This window comes from Branchiostoma floridae, chromosome 2 (assembly GCF_000003815.2).
Source record: "Branchiostoma floridae strain S238N-H82 chromosome 2, Bfl_VNyyK, whole genome shotgun sequence".
In the NCBI taxonomy this organism is placed as follows: domain Eukaryota; kingdom Metazoa; phylum Chordata; class Leptocardii; order Amphioxiformes; family Branchiostomatidae; genus Branchiostoma; species Branchiostoma floridae.
Genome location: NC_049980.1, coordinates 17649303 through 17671888, shown reverse-complemented (window position 1 = coordinate 17671888; position 22586 = coordinate 17649303). Strand labels below are relative to the sequence as shown.

General features: G+C 40.0%; 1 protein-coding gene across 1 annotated transcript; it reads right to left on the bottom strand.

Annotated features, from left to right (window-relative positions):
- Positions 1–1144: 1144 nt before the first annotated feature.
- On the bottom strand, positions 1145–21718 carry LOC118410088. Its single transcript, XM_035811578.1, has 6 exons — positions 21368–21718; positions 12040–12165; positions 4989–5066; positions 4513–4620; positions 3913–3990; positions 1145–2402 (listed from the first exon to the last, which is right to left on the bottom strand). The coding sequence occupies exons 1-6, from the start codon at positions 21614–21616 to the stop codon at positions 2391–2393; spliced, it is 651 nt and encodes a 216-aa protein (XP_035667471.1). The 5' UTR covers positions 21617–21718; the 3' UTR covers positions 1145–2390.
- Between the last annotated feature and the right edge of the window lie 868 nt (positions 21719–22586).

Genomic DNA, 22586 nt, shown 5'->3' with positions numbered 1-22586 from the left:
CATGAAATGTCATGGAATGGAGGTTATATTTTCTGTTATGTGTCTCTGTCTGTGTAGATAATTACTCAAGAACGGCTGGATGGATTGGTTTCATACTTGTTGTGTTGGTGGGGTGTGATGAAAGCTCGAATCGATGAGATTTCGGGAGCCGTATCTGTCGTTATAATCGATGTAATAATATCAGAAATCACCCCTATATTTGAGATATATTGGTACAGGCATCGTGCTTTATGTGTTTGTTAATGGGCTTAGCTCCAAGCAGATGGTGAAGTGACAGCTGTTTAAAATGCCATTAGGTCCTCTCATCTGGGTTGGGTGTCAGAAGTTTTATGGGCGACACAGATGTTCTGATTTTGTTACGATAAGGGACAGTTGTTAGTTGTCTCTTTCGTAGCCAATGGTACTTGTTTTTTAGCAGACGGGGTTGGCGCCAAGTATTCATCTTACAGTTGGTGTAGGGCTGTCAGAGGAAAGTGTGCATCTCGTTTTTGTACCGTGTGAACAGTTGATGTTATGACATATTGGTGGAAAATCAAATCACCATCTGACTAAAGTTGGCCACATCCCTTCTTCTTTCTGAGTTTCCCAACTTCCTCCCACCACACAGCTCTGAGGCACATAGTCGAACCTCAATAATGCTGAAAACCTCAGACATTTTAAATGCCAAACATCAAGCTTAAGGAACACCACGCTACCATATGCCGTCGACCTCTTAAACGCACATTACACAATTAAGTGTCACATTTTGATAATTACTAATCAGATGGACATCCTCTGTGTCATTAAATAAATACACCACTACTTTCCCATAACATTTATATTATATAACCATTACTCTCAAATACAACCGACCATAAACATACATACCATCCACAAAAAAGTAATAAATATTTCATGGAGGTATGAGGTCCCCGAACTCTAGTTTCAAATACATTGGGTGCGCTCCTGCATCGGTGTCACCGTAACGCTGCTTTAATTTTTGTAGCCCTTTTGGTAAAGCACGTGGAAACTGCACATAGCTGTTCTTTCAATAGATGTTGATAGTTCTGTAATGTCATGTATATGTCAGTGCTGCTGTTACTGATACGATTAGAATATGAAATCCCAACTTTTAGATTATAATAACGAAAAGGAAGCCTTTACGTAGATGTTCGGCAATGCTTTATTGTGTTATTGAGTTGTACATATGTGTTATGCAGTCACATGACCCACCAAGCACCGAATCCTACTACCTACATGTATAAGACATGTAAACACACGAGGAAAGTCTGAAAAGCATCTTAACACAATGTCCGGTATGAGATTTCCAGCATATCATCCCAAAATGGACGGCTAGATCTCCGCTCTCCTTCATTTATATCTTCTTTATTTTGCATCATATCGTGTCATATACATTCTATAGTTACATTTACAATCGCACTGTGCCATCTTTTTCACGCTGATGTACTCTAACTTCAAGTTGGTATGTTTCCGGCTAATAATCAATATAAATCTGTCTTTGAACAAATCTTCGACACATTACGATCTACAGAACTCATATTCATTTATGTGGATACCAAACCTATAGACTGGTAGTGCCTTTGCTCAAGCACAGTAGTAGTACTGGTTTCAGTCTTGATTCATCAAAAGTCCCATGGCTACTGTGTTTTTTTTAGGAAATGTCTCATTTAGAATGTCAAAATCGTCGTACAGTTGGGACTCTTGGGAATCATCACAAATACGAACCACAAGATGATATGATCATTCTTCCCCCCGCATATACCATTACCTGTGCTTTAATCTATTCAATAGGCAAAAAACATCAGAAATATGTACGAGAATACATTTTTTCTGATGTTGTGTGATGCACAATCACCTTTAATCAAACATGTCTGACTATGTTTAAATGGCTTTATTACGCCCCCAAGGAAGTTACGTTGAGACGTCGCAAATGTTATTCTTTCTTATATGTATTCATTTCAGGCCCATGTGATTGAATTTGTCATGCGTCAAGTTTTCAATGAAAAACGACAACACGATTAATACTACAAGTGCGGTTTCTTTAAATTTACGATTTTGACCCTTGCAATGACGACATGTAAAGAACTGTAGTGGTTTTTAAAACACAAGTCGAGATGTTTGATCTTTGATGGTTTCAACTTCACCAAACTGTATCCTAAATCAAAATTCTTTTTGGTTACAACTCTGTCGTACTGCTATAAACGCGATATCTATGATCACAAGAGGTGTTACTTTCGAATGAGTCTATATTAGGAAGTAGTTTAAATGGTCTGTTGCGGGTCCTCCAGTCTGGTGTAACATTACATCTACGGCATGTAGAGTCTCCTGCGATGCAAGGCAATCTGTGGTTGGTGGGCTGCTTAGTTGCACTTTCGATCGGTCAGATGGTCTCATTTGAATCCCTAGGTGAACGAATTAGATGCAGCAATGTTACTCTTTACCTGGTACTTAACAAGATCATGTCAACGTTTTTCGGTAGTTGACGTAGTAACGACGGTAGTGTGACAAATGTTGAAACAAGAACTGAAAGATAGCACTCGGCGTGGCAGCCGATCCAAGAAACAGGTCAACGGCAAGGTGGACACAGACATTGTCCATGGCAATCAGAATCTTTGGCCTGATTAGATGAGTAGTATTTACAATACAAATACACAGCCCACTGCTTCACTGTCTGAGAAACAGCGTTACCCAAATACTCATAGCTTATATTCCTTTTCGTGCCATACAGCCTGATTTTGAATCACGAAAAAGCTTAGAAAGTCTTGAACTTGTCACAGACTTTCTTTTACTATGTCCTATTTACAATATAGGTGATGACTGTACATCTCTAAAGTCACAAACTCATGTACCATCATGATAGGGGTATAGGTTCAGATACATTGTTTTTCAAGGCCAATTTCACGATTGTAGTTTAACAAAACTTAATCCTTCATAGCATACTGTGTAAGAGAAAGTTTTCAGGCTACTATGCACGAACCGAAGGTAGGTGCAAATTGGGCTCCTGGGACAAAATGCTACACATGGGGCTGTAGAAGTAACCTAATTCTGTCCAAACTTTGTGGTGAACTGCTTGAAGTAGGCAGCACTCGTTTCCGTATTTTATTAATAATGACTTCGGATGTGAACTTAGGTCAGGAGTTACGGAACATTTACATTCAGACACAGCAGGGGAGGCAGTTCCAAAAGTTTGGACTCCTCCTGCTTTGTTCAAACACATGTGTTCCGTAACTCCAAAGACAACATGAGATGTCAATGAATGAAATATTGCTTTGTAACTACACACGAGGGATCTGCGTGCCTTTCGCTAACCTAAATTGGTCACCTTCAGTTGATCTGTACTGACTGATACTGTCAAAACCGCCTCCCCATTACCGAAGGAACCCGCAGACAGTGCGACTGGCGTAGCGTATTTCTGAAAGCACACATGTGACCTTTGGCATCATTATTTCCCTGTTTTATATCCCCCTCCTGCTGTTAATGTACGTTTTTGTCTTCAAAATGTAGTTAACACTTTGGCTCTAAAGACGAATTGAGAACTATGGGATATGTTCCTGACCCGTGATGCCATATCATACCTACATGTACGCCAAAATGTATAAAATGGAAAATCGAAAATTAGTTGCACTCAAATTGATTTTTTGCAATACTCATGGAAACGTTTCTCTTATAACTTTCCACTGTTCATAACTGAAGTTCTTCCACAAATGCAGTTTCCTTGTGCAATTTGCAGCAGTGTGCGTTGTAGTCATTGAGCTCTACATTAATACCTGTGACACCAAATGATCTAAAACACCGATAGAAATCACACGGGGTCCATCAATACGTCTTTCCATAATAGCTGTAGTCAGAGTCTTGGACTCACGTCAAACCATAAACTCTTTAATGGCAGACGATTAAGACAAACGTCCAAACCTTTAATAGCTTCCCCACGGGCATCGGCCTGGAACTGCCACCAGTCAGCCATGTCAGCGGGCCCATGGGTCCTTTTGACTGGAGGTGGGAGGTGGAAGAAACATTATAACAATTCCTGCTTCCTCGAGCAGCAAAAGGTGAGGAATAATCGGCCTAGTCTTCTACCCATATCTATAAAAGAGTTGAGTTTTTGAGTTGTTCTTAATCATTATGGGAGTAACAATAGCTGAATATCAATGTAGGAATCAATAACTAACTATGACAATAACTTTAATGATACAGTCAACTGCTATTTCCCCAGAGCATAATGTATTGATTGACTGTACGGTGAGGAGCATTACTGAAAAAATACAGTCTTGTGTTCAGTTGGGCTAGAATCAATTGCAAGCCACAGTACTAATGACGGATATATCAAATCATGCCAGTACTGAAGTTATAGTGTCATGTCGTACCGCACACCAGCATATATCATAGCTCAGAGCATGCTAGAAGTTCTAATTAATCGCGACTCTTAGCGGCTAACTGCAAATTACCGGAGTCCACCCCAGACCATACTGCTATCACGAAATGTTTTTTAAACGTTGGAAACTTATTCCCAACCTTCATCAAGTCGCCCAGCGGCAGTCTGCCGGAGTTAGTCTGCAGGTTGAGGGCCATCGGCTGTCCCTTGTTGTTGGAGCCCATCGGGGTATTCCAGAACCTTCGTGACTGGCAAGTACATCAAACAGGCAAGCAAAGCGAACGTTAAAAGTTAGTGGCGACAAAGGTTTAGTCTACATGAAGTCATTAAGGAATAAGGTACATGTACTTGTGTTTCTGCCGCAATGAAAAGCCATTTGAGGTGATATTTTCTTCAACTCATTTCCGTTAGCATCATATTGCCTGGTGATGTCTGTGAGCAACTAGACTAGGGCACTTTATAGCGCTGTCAACCTCGCGTATTATGCAACACCGTCAATCAGCCGCACTGGTACTAATTGAGCAGCTTAGCAATGGTGGTTTGTTGCCTTCACTACGTCTTAGATAAGAAGAGAGTATGATGTAGCTAAGTATCCAGACCACCATAGCAGGCTCACCTTCCCCACCACCAGGTCCTTCAGGTTGAGCGGAGGAGGACTGTTGTCTGAAAGCCGCGTGAGCCAGTCTGTCGAGTCCTACCAAAGGAAGTGCACCATCAATGAGTCGGTCCTGCTTTGATAACAATCGCACCACTTTGATGTGCTTCAATGAAGGCAAAGAGATGCTCAATACAGAAATTACTCAAGCAACTCACAAAGCTTATCCACTTGCTTCCATAACGTTTGTATTGAGAATTTTATGTACAATATTATATAATAATGTTCAGCAGTTTATCCCGTTTTTGCATAGAAACATGCCATGAATGTATACTTTCCGATAAGAGTTAAAGAGGCAATGATTCAATTTCAGATGAAAAGCACGATCACTGGAGAAGAATGATGGGCCCCAGTGAGATCACCATGTCAGGTTGGTAATTTACGAGCTGTCACACGTTTTCATAATAGCCAAGGGAAACAAACTGCGAGAAAGTTAAAAGCCTTTGAATTTCCGTTTGGATGCCTTAATCTTTTGATGGAAGACAGGTGACTGTATCTTGCACTTCTCAAGACTCTTCTGAAAACACGCTAAGCAGGGAGGTCTACTGACATTACATGATCATGTGACATTCGCGTACCCACCTGATTGGCAATCATGATAAGGGCTTGGATATTCCTAGGAAACTCAACCTTACATGTAAAATGGTGTTCAACCCATGGGATGTTTTAGAGACCCTCATATAAGGTCATTTAATTCTGATCGAATTGGGTAATATTACAGTTTCAATTTCAATAGGTAAACAGAGGAACACTTGGCTTGGGACATAACAAGAAGTACAGTCTTTATTTATGAGCGGATTTCATCAGTAAACTGATGAGGCGATGTTAACCCAAGAGGGTAATAAAACAGATCTTTCCGTACGGCTTGGTAATTACTATACATATAAATACATTTGAGCTATTACATTACTATACATTTGATTTATACAAAATCTCATCTTAATCTACTTCCGAATGATTCTTGTAGAAAAACTTTACCAAAGTAAAGTTTTTTTAAAACTCACAGTGTCATGATAATTGGCATTTACGAAAGAAACATATTACAATAGCATCAAGTATATGCCATAACTAGTCATGAAAGCTGAAATAGGCGTTCTTGTGCATACAGTCCTCGTGGGTTTATCAACTTCAAGTGATTTCAATCTAATAGGGTTTTCTAAGGGTCCAGGATTAAGAGAGTATGGTAATAGAGAAAGAGCACCAGAAAAGTAGCACGATCTGAATGATATACGTTCATCACCGGCGACAGTGATATAATGTTCAAACTTCAGCTAATTCCTCCCTGGCCCACCATAAACCATTGGCATGAAAAGGCATATCCCTGTCATATTCTTTGGCTTGATCAATTTATTTGGACTTCACCATATGTGTTTACAAAATGGTAGGGAGGCAAAAACAGGCAACAACCTTTACTAGTTGCCTCCCGTGCAACTAAATTATACAATAATAGAAAAATAATCATAATGATAACAAATAATAACAATTGTACAATCAAATAATAATGATTGTGTCAACGACAATAAAAGCAAATATACAATGATAACAAATATAAAGAAATAAATCATAGAAATAATGGTAAGATGAAATATGAAATATCTAGAAAGGTGTACAACTGGGACACTGACAGTGGGTGACCCAAGTACATACATCGTTGGAGTTAAATCTGTCGTTGGTAAGAGAGAGATAGTAAGCTAGGATTGCTTTCTTAAAGGTATTAATTGTAACAACTGGGGAAAGTTTTAGAGTTCTAATGTTGAGGGGTAAAGCGTTCCAGATGTGAACGATTCTTTGGAAGAAATAGTTTTTAAACGTAGTGGTGAGACATTTTTGGGGCTGGAGCTTGGCTTGTGAGTTGGATCTTAGGGATGTGAGTGGAAAACTTATATATTGATGAATGTCGATACCGTATTGTCCCAAGAAACATTTAAATAGGAAGGATAAGTCTAATAATTCTCTGCGGTAAGATAGAGGTAAGAGTTGGCAGTAGATCAATCTATCCCTGTAATCAGTTGTATGGTTGTTGAGAATGTATTTTGTAGCACGTCTCTGGACTTTTTCAAGGGAAGTAATTAAGTTATGAGTGTGGGGGGACCATATCAACGAGCAATATTCGAGTTTGGGCCTAACTAGTGTAATATATAGGATTTTCTTAACATTTGCAGGGGCATGGTAACCAACAGATCTCTTAATAAAGCCGAGGGTCGAGTTGGCACTAGCTGTGATGTTTTTTATATGACTCTTAAAAGATAGGCAGTTGGACATAGTTACACCTAGGTCATTAAATTCCGTAACTGATGAGAGCACTTGTCCCTCAATTTCGTAGTCATAGAGCACTGGTGTTTTAGACCTACAGATAGTGAGCACGTTACATTTAGAGGTATTAAATTTCATCATCCATGTGACACTCCATTCGACCATGTTGTCAATATCATGCTGAAGGGAAATACAATCAGCTGGTGATGATATTTGCTTGTAACATTTTGAGTCATCAGCATAAAGGGCCATGGGACATTCTATAGTAGAGGGCAGGTCATTAATATAAAGTAAAAAAAGTAGAGGTCCCAAAATGGAACCTTGTGGGACTCCGGATATTACAGGAAGCCAGTCTGAAGAAACTCCTTCAATGACTACTCGTTGTCTTCTATTAGACAGATAATCAGAGAACCAATTTAGGAGATTCGAGTGGAATCCAAATGTCTTAAGTTTGTGTACAAGAAGGTGATGTGGAATGCTGTCAAAAGCTTTGGAAAAGTCGAGGTAAATTATATCTATCTGGCCACTGTGATCCAAAGTTGTCCCGACGGTTTGAAAGGTTTCCAATAGTTGGGTAGTAGTAGATTTTCCTTTAATAAAGCCATGTTGTAGTGGGTGAATTTGGTCTTGAAGGTGAGGGAAAATACGGTTAAAAATGCAACGTTCCATAACCTTACTTACTACACTGAGTAAGGAAATGGGTCGATAGTTTTCAACAGAGTCTTTACTGCCTTTCTTAAAGACGGGACAGACGTTGGCTTCTTTCCATTTAGCTGGAACTATGCCCGATTGAATACTTTTGTTGAAGATGGCAGTAAGTTGAGGAGCTAATACGTGTGCACCCTCGCGTAGGATCACTGGGGATATAGAGTCAGGGCCAATAGCTTTTGTACAATCTAAGGTAAGCAAGACATCTAGAACTTCCTTGATTGTAAAGTCAATGTTGCCGAGGAAGGGATGTCTCCAAGCACTGATCTCAGGGAGAGGCTGATTTACTACAGGGGTAGTAAAAACAGAGAAGAAGAACTTGTTAAACAGATTTGCTTTATCAGTAGGTGTCGTTCCTTGATAATGTTTGTATTTCAGAATTTGTGGCAAGCAATGTGATTTTGTTTTATTTTTAAAGAAAGTCCAAAATTTCTTAGGATTATTATTGACCAAGGATCCCAAGTTCTCAAGGAACAGTTTGTACTTGTAATGAATAAGTTTTTGTAGACCATTTCTAAGTTTCCTGAACTTATGCCAGTGGGCTGGGCGATTAGTTTTCTTTGCCCTTCGCCATGCAGTCAACTTCTTATTTCTAAGATGGTAGACATCACCATCACACCATGGCATGGAATAAGAATTTTTTATTTTAGCTTTTGGTACATGGTTTTCAACCAAGCCACACAAACATTGTAACCACGTATCCCAACAGTCATCAATGCTATCAGATTCTACAAAGCCTTGAGAACCGAGAGTGTCTCTGAGACTTTGTCGTAGGTTATCAAAGTTGCATTTTTTATACTGGTAGACATGTCTTTTCATGTTTGATTGACGGAATACCGTACGAAAATTCAGGTCAAACTGTAGAATAGTGTGATCAGTAGGAAAATCAGATAATACTTTTTCAACTTTGGAACATTTTTCAGGAACGTTAGTCAGAATCACATCCAAAAGATGGTTATGACTGTTAGAAGTAACATTATTAACCTGTGTTAGTGAGAAATCATTCAAAACATCACAAAACTGGTTTTCTGTAGTAGAATTGCCTATCAAACTACACCAATCGATATTAGGGAGATTCAAATCACCTAATAAGACCACCTTGTTGTATTCTTGGTCGGCCAAACGCAATGTATGTTGGAGGTTATTAGTAAATGCCAGTAAGTCCCCATTAGGGGGTCTATAAAACAAGATGATACCGATTTTCCCCTGTTTTTCTGTCAGCATTTCGCAGACCAAGATTTCGTCAACAGGTTCAATATCAGACCTCCTTCTTGACAGAATATTGCCATTGACAGCTAAGAGAATGCCCCCGCCGATTTTGCCGGGAATGACAGTACAACGATCTTTGCGATAAAGCAAGTAGCGCTTGGGAAGCAATTCGTCGTCTTTGATCAATGGGATACAATTGACTATTGACTGAGTGATATACTGCCAGCGTTGGTAAAACGGCTAATCTCAAATGGAAGGCTCGGGGCTAGCGCGTCATTCACGCCAGATTCCAGCATTTTATTAGCAGACACACCCTGTATCACAGTGTCTGATCTGTGTACCCCGCAGTCATGTGGGCTGCCGACATCCGAATCAACTAAAATCAATTTTTGAGTCATCATTGCTTCGTCCTCACTTTGGCTAAGAAAGAATAAAGCACCTTTTTGGAATAGTAACAAGGTAGTTCTATTTTGGAAAAGTGTCAGAAAATGGTTCAATCAACATATAAGACTTAGCACACATACAAGACTTAGCACAGGCTCTACATGTAGATAATGTTGGTAATGTTAATGATGAGTTTCAATTATATCCAACCTCATTGTTCTACCGGGAACACTATACATGTTCAAGTATCGTCGATGTTAAGCTAACGTTATATCACATAACGTCGTTTCTTTTGTCACTTATCAAGTTTCGATTTAAAGAAGAAAATACAGTATAGCCAAATGAGATACCAATGAAAAAGTGAGCAGAACTAAAAAAATGCATCTTATTGTTAGTATTAGTATTAAGTGTTATATTAAGTTGTTTTGTGTGTATGCACTAATTCGTTGTTTCAGTATGTTAATGAATATCCTTTATCTATTTATTGTTGCTTTAAATAAAGATCAATAAGAATAAAAAAGGGTGGTAAAAGAACGATCAATATGAATAATGAAACAAAGCATTCAATGTACTTCTTATACTGCAAGTCTGTACACATATGAACGCCGGATTCAGGGCCTCCATGATCACGCATGTTGGAACCTAATATCAATTGCCAATTTCGAAGAAATGAATGACAGTTAACTTTGAAAAAGTACTCGAAGAAAGTAGTCATTCCCTTGTTGTACAAAGGACAGGTGCCTATCAGTCTGTCGACCGTAACAGCATCTGTTTGTTTTATCTTGATTAGATAGACTGCAAATGAGAGGCAAGGGGCGTATCCATTCTCTCACTGCTGCATGTTATGTGATAAAAAAAACTGGAGCAAGGTTGTAGATTGTAGAAAAGTGAGTCTCTAGAAGAGTGAGGACTGTTGCCCGTTGCGCTGTCAGGATTTTTTTCTCTCACAGAAGCAGAATGAACTAATGGAACGAAATGTATTCTATGTTAACTTTTGTTGTGCAGAGACACTGGAGTTTAAAGTTCACCTCATCATTCTACGTGCCTGCACTCCAACATCTGTTCAGTCTATAAAACATTTTATCAAAGTGACAAGACAGGAGAAGAGGGAGAAAGATAATAAAACACAGTTTTCTCTTGTTAGCTAAACAGTCTGATTGGTACCAGCTCTGATCAGATTGGAAAAGTTGGGTTTACTGCGGCAGAAGACGCCCAAGGGACCTGATGCGAGATATCGCACTGATTGCAGAAGCTCTATAGCCAGCCAAATGTGAACATGAAACCTCTTGTACCTCCTTTCGTCTATCAGATAAGAACCTTACAATAATGGTATGGGTTGGACGTGATGTGCATGAGAAAACCAGGTTGACAGGTTCGTTAAGGGAACTTAAGCCAGAGGAACTTTTCACCAGACTTTACGAATGCCGGGGTACTAACACCGACTGTGAAGCGCCGCTGTATGGAACTTTCAAAGGACATCTCTATCATGTTGTCTGCGCATTAAGGTAGTCGTACATGTACGATGGAGCTCTCAAATTCCCCAGCTTAGACGCTATTCACTGTGGTTTAGCATCCTTTAGCCTAGTAATCTACCAGCATAAGTTATTTATGAAGTAAGAGATCGCGGGCTTATTTTACTGAAGTTTCTGGGTTAATCACCCGTCCGCGTCCAATTTGAGTACGTTTAACTTATCTGACATTTACCTCAATATGTATAAAAACAAGACTATCTACCACTCAAAAATCCGAGCAACACAACAAATATCATATATGATCCATCTGCGACTTCTCGAGTCATGCTGACTAATGAACCAACACACAAACACGGGCACACGAGCGCTACAAAACATAACATCTTTATGATTAGCCATTTGAAATTCTCATTTGAACCAGTGGTTTTGTAGGTACTGATCATGAATTGTGTGTTGAATTTCAGTTCTGCAGAGCGAACAACTTTGTACCAAACGAACTGTATACTCAAGATCGATAGGCTGTTGGTAATGGCGTCTGCCGACCTTCACCGCAAAGCCAAAGCCAAAGGGCATCAGCTACCTTTTCGATTTGTGTATACAGTGTTTAGTTTGCGAACCATTTTTCTGGATTACTTGACAAAAAACATTTTCCCTACATTGACTTGTTCAGATAGCGGATACCTCTTTTTTTAGCAAGGTTTGTTAGATATTGATAATTTTCTACGTATTTGCTTCATAGGCCAACCCTGGCATGTATACACCCATAACATGGTACATGTATAAGAACCAGGTGTATGGCGTCTTCTCTCTCGCACGCACGCACACAATTTATATCTAATTGTGTGTGTGTGTGTGTGTGTGTGTGTGTGTGTGTGTTTGTGTGTGTGTGTGTGTGTGTGTGTGTGTGTGTGTGATGGATCGTTAGTTCACCTCATTTCATAGGTCACGTACTTAAATACTTTTGTACATTACAATGCTCAACATACCCGCTCTGGTCTTTCTTTCTCCAACAACATTTCATCCCAGTCAGACAAGCCGTCATACGCTGGGATCTCATCACTCAGGGTCTCATCGCGTCTGTCCTCTGGCCGGAAATGGTACAATCCGTGGCTCTGTAAGACAGATGTCAATTATGGCATGCAATTTTACTCGGTTAAGTACCTTGATATGACATTCATCACTATCACCCGGCCCTCTAGCTTATCAGAATGTTTTCGCAGATATGACGTTTAAGCAAATCAAAAAATCTTAATAGTGCATTTACTTTGCGTTTGTCGCCATATTTTGCTGTGTCTTTCTCATTCACTCACTCACGGCCCATGACCACAGTGGTAGTAGGAGCCCCAGGACAGCCGACAACGTGTCTTTCTATGTTGGAGAAAATTACTATTTGTCATTGTTTTATAATGACTATATCAGATTTACCTCAAACCCCGCAACCCGCAACGAATGTTTTGGCTACAAAAGATTGATTTTGTCAAGCAAGATTCCCCTTGAAAATAGCCACAAGACAGACTTTCTACTTCAACCGTAGTCTTCAACTATCTATGGGTTGTTTCCAGACACCTGTTTTTTCTGTAAGCCCATTATTGAGACTAGAGCAATGATATGAGCTCCTGCCCTAATGACAAATCAAAGAGTCGTGGTTAACCTTACAAAGACGGGGAATGTTTTTCAGGTATAAGGCAATTCACGGTTTGAATTGCGCATGTGCAGCGATTTAACGTTACATTGTAGATGATATGTCAGAAAACTTGAACACGGTTCTTGTCTAGCCCATGCATGCTCAAAACGCACTCGTCTAGACTTGTTTATTTTGTATTACTACGTACAGGTCACACCGTCAACCAGCTTGTAGGGTAGACGCCACACTTGGCAATTTTAGGTTTAAAAGTATCAAAGCCTTTCCCTTTTGGTCAAGATTTGTTAAGAACATCAGTTAAGTTGAACTAAAGTTGAGTTGTTGGGTCCTATGGATGGATACAAAGGTCAAAGGTGAGGTTTATTTCTTGGAGAGAGTTTATCTCGTAGTCTGAGCTGGTTGATGCCTTGTTTGCTTCGAATGCTGTCTTGGTACTTTTTGGCGGAGAAGAATTTTAACGATTGAAATTGGGGTCAGTACTTTTATGAAGTTGTGCCCTTAGTACTTCCAATGCGGATAAGGTTATGTGAGAGCCTGAAGTCCTGTTCCCCTTCCGGTGACGTACATCTTGATGACTAGTTCCTCAGCTCCATACCGCCATGATTGTAACATGGACATGCAAAGTGTGTATTACGGTGGTGGAATAACTTGTAATGACAAGTTTGAAGACCGATGCTGTTTTGGACTTTGGAATTGAGCTAGGACACTTCGCCATGAAGAGAAACCATGGCAAGTAGATAGCGGCAAGGAGTAGTAAACCAGGGAAATAATTCTCCAAGCCATCTTCGCAGATGAGGTGCTAGAACGGGTGATCAGTGTTATAAAACCAGGCGAAATGAGATGGGGATATGGGTAGGGACTAGGTAGGTTAGTAAGTATAAATGAGAAATCGGGATTAAGCAAGGGAGGCTTCAATCAGCCAGATTAGTTCACCATGTTAGACAGACCCTTGATATGGACGAGCAGTCACTGACCGAGGTACCATTTTCCTCACTGGAGAATAAGTTGAGCTGAAGAGGAATCCCACCTTTGCGATTTGTACATAGTAAATTTGATGATTTGGACTGTCGTCAATAATGTTAGAAACTCTCGAGCTCATGCCATTCAACTAGTCACAAGCTTGCGATGATTAGTGGCGCAAAGATCCTAATAAGATGTTTTAAAATCAGTGTATTATCTAACGTGAAATTTCAGCAGTCGTCAGCTTGGGGGTGGGGCATTTCCACTAGACTACTTTTTCACAAAAGAACCCATGGGCTATATGTATCTGCCATCGAAAAATTATGAAAAATGAAAATAAAGAAAAACACAATCTCTGCTCCAGTGCAACAGATATCCACTGGGGGCATAATGTAACCTGTACCTCATTTGCATAAGCTTAGCATATGATATATCATAGGGATACACAGGCTTGGTGCTAGAAGGCTATGTATCCGGTGCCGTTCGGACATGTATATCTATGTATCCATATGATATATCACATGTGGAAAAGCTGCAGATATACATGTACAAACAGCACCGGAAACATAGCCTTCTAGGCATGGTGCCACTGTGTTCTCTTGGCATTGGTAAACCAGAACACCAGATGGCTCTCTCGGGTAATTGGCATCTATGCAACACGAATCTAGTATAGTAAGCGTGTTTTTGCCGTAAATTGCACCTGTTTCTTTTAGAGTTCATGTCCGTTGAATCAAGGACCTTGGATTAATGACGAAGTCGCAATTGTTGTCTTGGCGTTAAATCAATCAAAACTGACGTCCTAGAAAGGTAAGGCAATGTAAAAACTAGCAGCCAAATCAAAGTATACATGTACACAGAATTCCTCGTTATCACAATGCGCTGCTTATATTTAGATACCAAACCACTGATCAAAGAAGACTCGTTTTCTTGAGGTTTGCAAAGTGCCCATTTCCGTGTCAATAGTTTGGATTTTGCCATTCATCATCAGTTGAATCAGATCATCATATTTCATATAAACAGCACACGAAATTGGACTAAAACAGGATATTGAAAATGAAACCAATTAAAAAGTAAGACACTTTGATCAACAATGATTTGCATCACAATTGTATAAGATAGCATAGATATGTTTCTTACAGGAAAACGGCTTTGTCTTTTGAAGGGGCTGCACACAAAAAACATTCTGTGAGTTGGACTGGCGAAGTTTTCTATCTGCAAACATGGCGCAAAACGGCTATAAAATACACCCATGCTTGCGAATGGGCATCATTTATTTCTTATTAGGACAACGTGACAGTCTTGGGGCTAAGGAAATTTTGTTCTTCTGGTCTCGCAGAAAAGCCCAAATTAATGAAATATTAATCTTTTTTGTAAAATCAGAAGCTTCCCATTCTGTCTATAATACTTCGTTAAGAACATAATGTTCTCATATGCATACCGATCACGAAGTCAATATGTGAATAGTAAGACCATCTAATACCATCCTGACATCTTCTTTAGCACTGGTTAGTGATCAATGAATGGTGATTTTAGTATTTCCTCACTGATAAGTGTTGTGATGAAAGACATTATTTCCGATTCTGCACATGGAAGTACTAGTAGTTCTAATGACACTATTAGTTTTCTTGCGTTGCAAACATTGAAATTGTCCTTGTATAGGATATGCAACTGTATGTTAGGACTGATATATGTACACAGAAATGCAGTATTTGACAGTACGTGTCTTTAATCTTACATTGAAGAAACACACTGTAGACTGTTTTGACGACTGCTTATGGTTTACCCAGCCCAGAGTTCTTGACACGTTACCAGTAATAGTCTATGGCTGCAGTATACGTAACGACTGCAGTCATGGGCGTTCAACACTCGAATAGATACTCAATACGCATCAATGCATTGGTCCCACACAGATCGCACGCATGGTACCTTTCAGCATGCATCGTCTGATCTATTTCTTCCTTCTAAGATTTCTGTTGGTCAATTTCAACATTTGCACATCAACATTGTTATCGCGAAGAAATCTAAGCCATGTCATGAAATTCCAATAAGAAATAGCACGAATATTCTCGTAAAAACAAACACCGTGACCAGTGAGTCAAAGAACACTTTGGACTTTGTGTTTATATGCGACATGGTCTCTGGGGTCGTTAGTCAACGCTTATGAAGTGCTGGTTGCTTGAGGAATGAGTTCAAATTCTTGCCTTTGAGCTACGGAACTGGCTTACATAGAGAGACATGAGAATCCAGACATCCCACTTTCGCATATATGCAACAAAACATGATGGAAATTGTCTGGAATTTGCAATCGCGGGTGACTACCAACACACCGAGCACAATGGATGATACGCATACAACCTTGACCGTGTGTTTGTGGGGGGGGGGGGAGGTATTTAGTTGATACGCTCTTTGGCTGTCACGACGGGGACTTGCGTCCGCTGGGAGATTTTCAAACACAATGGCTTTGAGCTCGTGGGTTTGCATGAAAATCCCCGGGAAATCCAGAGGAGCTGTTGGAACATAACGACTACATTATTTTACAGAGTTGCAGTTTGCTAATTTTTTACACATTGAAGGAATTTATCCAGCGTTGGAGTTGGTTTAAAATCACACAATGGAAAATTACTTGTTAATTTGAAGATGTCAGAAGCATTTTACAATCATGTCCTGAACTCATAACATATGAACAACTATATACAGGCGGAGCTATTTTCTTGATTTAATCAAACACTGACTTTGTCAAATATCGGCGGATTTCTTTTTTTATATTTTACTCAATGCCACAAATGCCAAAGGCAACTTCAACTTTACCGGTTACAATGAACTCGTACAGGTCAGAAAACATCATGATTGAGACCAGGTCAACTCACTGAAATACCAAGATTTAAATTTTGCATCCTTCTGAACTCAATACTAAAAACAAGGTTGGTGACTTCTCCTTGTAAACCTGCAAATGTTGCTGGAGAATCAGCACGGAGTACCCTTGTCCCGTGTGTGACCGGGCTCCCACCACGACCATAGAAAGTTAAAGCAGAACAAAACGATTCAGTCAGCATCGCAACATTTCAAATTTGCATGAGCCTGAGGGAGATCATACTAGAGAAAACGCTCGTCTCTGTTCAGTAGCTGTTGCTGACATTGAATGCAACTTCACGATCCGGTGTTTGATCGATTGTATAGCACTTCCTCTATTTTCCGCCATCAGAAGCATTACATATTGATTCCTTGCTATGATGTGACTCTTCCGCTTTCCCGACAGCACTTTAACGGAAATGGAGTGTTTCATATAGCCTAACAACCTTGCCTATTCGTCGCTATCTTGCACTAAAGATTAAAATGAAATACGAAAAAGGAACGAGAAGGCGTACGGGTCGAAGGAACGCTCCGGGGAGCCTTACATCCTCGCATCCGTCAAAGTTCTGTGCGGGAAGAATACTCTTTGGTCATGTATAATTCGTAGCTAGCTGTTGTTTGCTGATAGACACGCAGGTTAACATTGACTTTGCCTCCACAGTGCGAGGTTTACAAGCCGTCCTCCCACTCCGCTGAGGTGCAGCGACAAAATAAAATGTTAGCAGAGCGCTCTCCTAGAGAGATAAACTAGTCTTCATTTTTCATTGATTTAACGACATTTAAGGTCCGCGATCTCATAAACTGGTATGTGTCGCGCGGCAACAAATAGCCCTTTCCTTCCAATTGATGTGCTAGTCCCAGCATGATAAGGCAACAATTCAACAAACCCGACAGAAAAGCTGGTTACTAGAGATAAATGGTATTGGCAGGATGAAGAATGTTATCACTCACCAACTAACGCTTCAGCCTGAATACCTCAATACTGACAAACACGAATGCCCCGGAGTGACAAACGTTTATAGCCAGCTACTGTCGTTTGTTCTAAAAAGATAGTCAATGTAGATGAAGTACCTATGACAAACTAATGAGAAAAGCTACGGAAGTGTCCAGACAACTGGAGCTACAACGTCTCATGCAAGAACCAGATTTCTACCAATTTTGCTTTGGTTAGCCAAAATGAAAACAATTAAGGAGGCAATATATCTTTCCAAGTATGAAATAACGTTTTGTTCACTGATTGTTGGTTATATGTTATTCAACGATTTATGCTCGCAGAACAGGCACTTTTTTCACGACCGAGATGACGGCTTGCTAACAAAAGTACAGCAGGCCAGCCAAGACAACTTGATAACAAAAATAGTAGGTAAGAGCACGGGTCTATAGTATTATTTGTTAATCCATTGAAATAATCAACAATTGCTACCATATTACCGAGTGGTATCATGGTGGAATAGTTATTCCCAATCAGAATGCGCTTAATTAGAAGTAGGCAGCAATATCGTCGGCCTTTGAATGAAGCCTGAAACATGGTCGCTTCATTTTCTAAGCCGTCCCGATAGAGTGACAAAACCAGTTGACAATACCCCTTAGAATCTATTAAAGTTTAAAAGTGTGGAGAGCGTGTAATGATTCCCATAAATATTGTCCCTTGATTGCATGGATTTACCAGGATCCACAGATAAAGAAGTTAATTTTCGTGCATGCACAAGTGAAAGGTTTACGTAGACCATCCCTCTCTATGTATCCTTTTGCACAGCCCTTGATTTCACGGAGATGACTGATGCGTCTTCCAACTCCTGAAAAAAGACATCAATTACAATACACAAGCACAGAAGCGTCAATGCTAGATTTATTTATGCAGTAGATTCTCCAAAGCTTGGAAAGAGCCGTTCTGACTGGATGACTTATGTATGATGTCCACTGAAGCCCATTACGATAGAAAGTTGGCACTCGTGGTAGCGTTTGATAATTTCATTTGTTGATGAGTTGCTCCGTACTGGCGCAGCACCCTGATGGTCCTTCAGTTCATGTTTCATCACAGAAGGGTAATAATGACTCTCTAGAGCCTCGCTATCCTGGAGTTTCTGACATTTAGGCGAACACTGTTCTCTTGAGACTCAGGGACTCTTAACATAAGTAGACACTTAATTGTCGCCGCTCCAGGTTCAACATCGTACCTATTCCCATCTGCTTATTTGCAGCGTCATCAAGGAACGTCAAGAATTCCTTTATAATACATTTGTCATTTAATGTAGTGCTGTTGTTTTAGTAATACGCTTTGCTCCCTGGTGGAATACTTAATTTGATCTAAACCTTAAGATCGAGTCATTTGAGTACTGCGGCAGGCTCTATCCTAATCCGACCCGGTTATTTGATAGCGAAGGGATATCGCCGAATAATAAGGCAGTGGCTGCAGTAAGTAGTCTGTTTAGCAGGCACAATATCTAACAACCACTTCTGGTCTCAAGTGTGTATATAGTCAAAGAAGATTCATGGATGGAAAACTTCATCCTGTCCGACAAGGTCAGCACCTATAACTCCGTACAAACGTACAGAAGTAGAACAACCTGTTAAAACGTCAGAACTGAAAATGATCATAGCAAGACTCTCTTTGGCCAAGATTGTACAAACTGCTATGTTGTTTCATACTTCAGCTGATACATACCGGTAAAGTGGATCAACAATGTAGACCGAAATTAGGTTGACATTCCAGCTGTTGGCGTATCCTTTCTTATCATTTTTTCTAGGCCTTTAGAAGGACGAAACGTTTGTTATATACTTCAAACTGACTGAGAGTGGAATCGCTCAAGTCGCCAGTGGTTATTCATTATTCATTAATTCGTTATTTTACCAGGGTACGCATATTGCTACAAGACAAATTTCAAAGGACCCTAGGGAATAGTGTCTTTAGATGTCGTCTAATGTTCCTGCAGTAGACAGCCGATGCTCATCATACAATACACTTTAGTAATCAATTCGAGCGTCTCAAGGTTTGGTGCTAATTTATCCGACAGGCGCCAGTTCTGTCCATGGACGCAAGGCTGACGTGCGATTTCCTTTACAATTCAAGAGCTTTCTGTTATTCTTTGTACATTAATGTCAGTGCATTGTTTCTTCTTCCATTTGCTGCCCAACAAATTCTCCTGGTGGATCATAATGCTTGTATTCCTCGCAATTAGTCGTCTGGCGACCACACTGTTTTAAAGTACATCAACAAAGCCTTGTATTTTAGCTTTCAGATAGAGAAAGACCTTTGGGACAATCAAGAATTAAGTCGCCATGTTTACAGCTTTGCGTTAGGTGAGTGGGACTAGTGTGTTCACAACGAGTGACGGGCACCTGGTTTATAGTGCTTAAACTCTATATAAGTGTTGTAGTGTCCTTGTAAAGGTTACTAACCCTGCCTGGTACTCAAATCAGGACAGTGATATACATGTAGGCAGTGATTGATCACTTATCAACTAAATACGCCGTTAACGGTCCATCAGCTTTATCTTTAAAACGGTACTTTGATTATAAGCCGCACAACCCACAAAGGCCGCTTCAAAAGATAAAAAAAGAAAGGGTCTATCTATGTATTCATTAAAGTTTATCGTCTTTTCTGTGGTTTTCCGTTATGAATTGCCACTTTCGGGCTTTTGAATTTGGGTCATTCGTCCGTAGCGCTTAAGTTCAGCCAAATGACCATAGCTCATATCAATTTTTCACATTTCTCAGTTTCTTTTAATATCATTTATCGTTTTGTTAAAATAACGTCTTGACAATTCATTGGAATCACAATGTATACCCGTTTGCGCACTATGATTTCATCGTTGGAAACAACAAGTAAAAATTGTGAAATGGTTTGTTCTAGTTATTTCTATCATAGTTCGATTAAATATAACCACAGCAGCGAATGCAAAGAAACACTTTTACATATACGTAGTCACGGAAAGTATATTAAAGAAGAACAGCATACGTTGATGGGCTGGTGATTCCGGTCAGCTTGAAATTTGGGAACGTATTGGCATATGGCTAACATCAATCTGCAATTCTGCACCTCAACTCAAGCTCACTCCGCCTGCAGTTGATTGCAGTTTGACTTTTGTTTTGCCCAATATAAGAACACATGATTTGATGACCTTTTTCATTTTGTTTCTTCGCAACAATGTGCTTTTTGCAGGGAAAAGCCAGCACATTCTCAGGCACGTTGTTGAGCCTTAGTAGTTTAGACAGGTGCAAAATGATGACATTTCAATATCAATAACTGGATCACATACGGAGACTACTTCCTGACGTTTTGAGTGACACCCATCACTCTTCTTCTGCGTCAGTAGAATGAATTATTTCTCAGGTAAGATGGTAGTTATGGAAAAACAGCAGCAAATAACGTAGGGCGCGCCAAACAGTTAAGGCTTAGGATCTGCGATAGATTGTACTCATGAATGTGAAGTTAATGTTCAAATATGGATCTGTGATATCTGCGTGATTGTACAGACACGTTCGTATCCGCTTTACAAGCAAGGTACATAACCTGCTATCAGCAATGCTTAAAACCGCATGTCCAATAGTCGGAATTATGATTTGAAAGACAACAACACACACAAAACGTTAAACTATTCGTCCTATGTCCTATTATCTATGGAATTCGTTGAGCAACCTGTCAAATCTTTGGTCGCACAGCAGTTGTAGAGTGGTCGCAGCCTCCTATGAAAATGGGAATTTGTAGAAGGGATTTGCCTATTGAGCAAATAAGTCTTATCAGTGGGCTATCCAAACATATCCCAATAAGATTATTCTGATCGACAAATCATGTTCAAATTTGTTGATTCTTAAAACGAATAGTTAAACTTTTCTGTTGAAAAGAAGACGTAGAAACTTACCGTGGAAATGAACATTACAGAACAAACCAAAGTCAGAAGCAGGATCGTTTGCAGGGAAGTCATCACTACGTAGCTTATCTCCTTGTCCAGCTGCTGTACGTTGCCTGTAGACCCCGTCTTGTGCTGCTGCCCTGTGCCGCACTGGCGCTGCGTTTCCAACCTGTGCGCCCTAGTACCTGGCGCACCGTGCGCCTTTCGGCTGTTTTGTAGCGGGAAGAAGGCTGATAAGATAGTTGTGGAGTTAATCATCTAAGTTAAAACGCCCACAGCCCGGATGTTGTTGAATCCTATGGGACTGGGCGGGGAAGAAGTTTCGCGTAAGACCGTTCTCCCTCCCACTTCACAACTCTGATTGTGTGGGCTGCTGTACGCCTATACTTTGTACGTTCAAATCATCGGCCGAAGAATTTAAATATGTTGTTATGCGTCACTTGCTGTAGACATGCGGCATGTACTATTTATATCAGCCATTTACTGTACTAATGTGAGGCGGGTCGCCGTTTCTGGTGTCTGGTAACTACACCAAATCAAATGTCTTTAATTGTTTGAAACACTCAATGATTCAACGTAAGTGTCATACGTTTTGTAAGATGCACGACAATGTTTTTTTTCAATCTGAACGACAAAATACGACTTTGCATTCTCTAACTTCGACCAACCAAACGAGCCATTCTATGAATATCATATAGTGTTGGTATAATATAATATAGATGCGCTAGATGTATACTAGATTCTTTTTGATTAAAGATAATGGATGGGATTGACTTGCTTTTTTTGGTTTTCAAGTACTGAAAAAGAACACATCGTGGTGGTAAAATACTGACTATGGAGGAAGATTTCTACACATATGGTTCCTATACACCCCTTTTATCATTGTACATTAGGGAATAACTATCATGTTATTTGTCATAAGAGCTGAAACGTATCTGTTGCGAACATTCAGACAACACGACTTATCCCCACGACACCGATGTCGTAGGTTTCCGGGTATGTTGTTATCAGCAGGTACGAGGTGATATACTCCAAAGAACGAGTACAATATGATTTGTCCCGGCTGTCATTTCCCATCTGCCCCTATGTGTGTCTAATGACAAATTGCCTCCCACCCGAGAACAATTTTATTACCAGTGCAAGGCGGTACAGGTAACGACAGATTCCTTTGACATTGGCGTAATGACATATTGTCTCACCGTCCATGGGGAATGAATACATCTCTAGC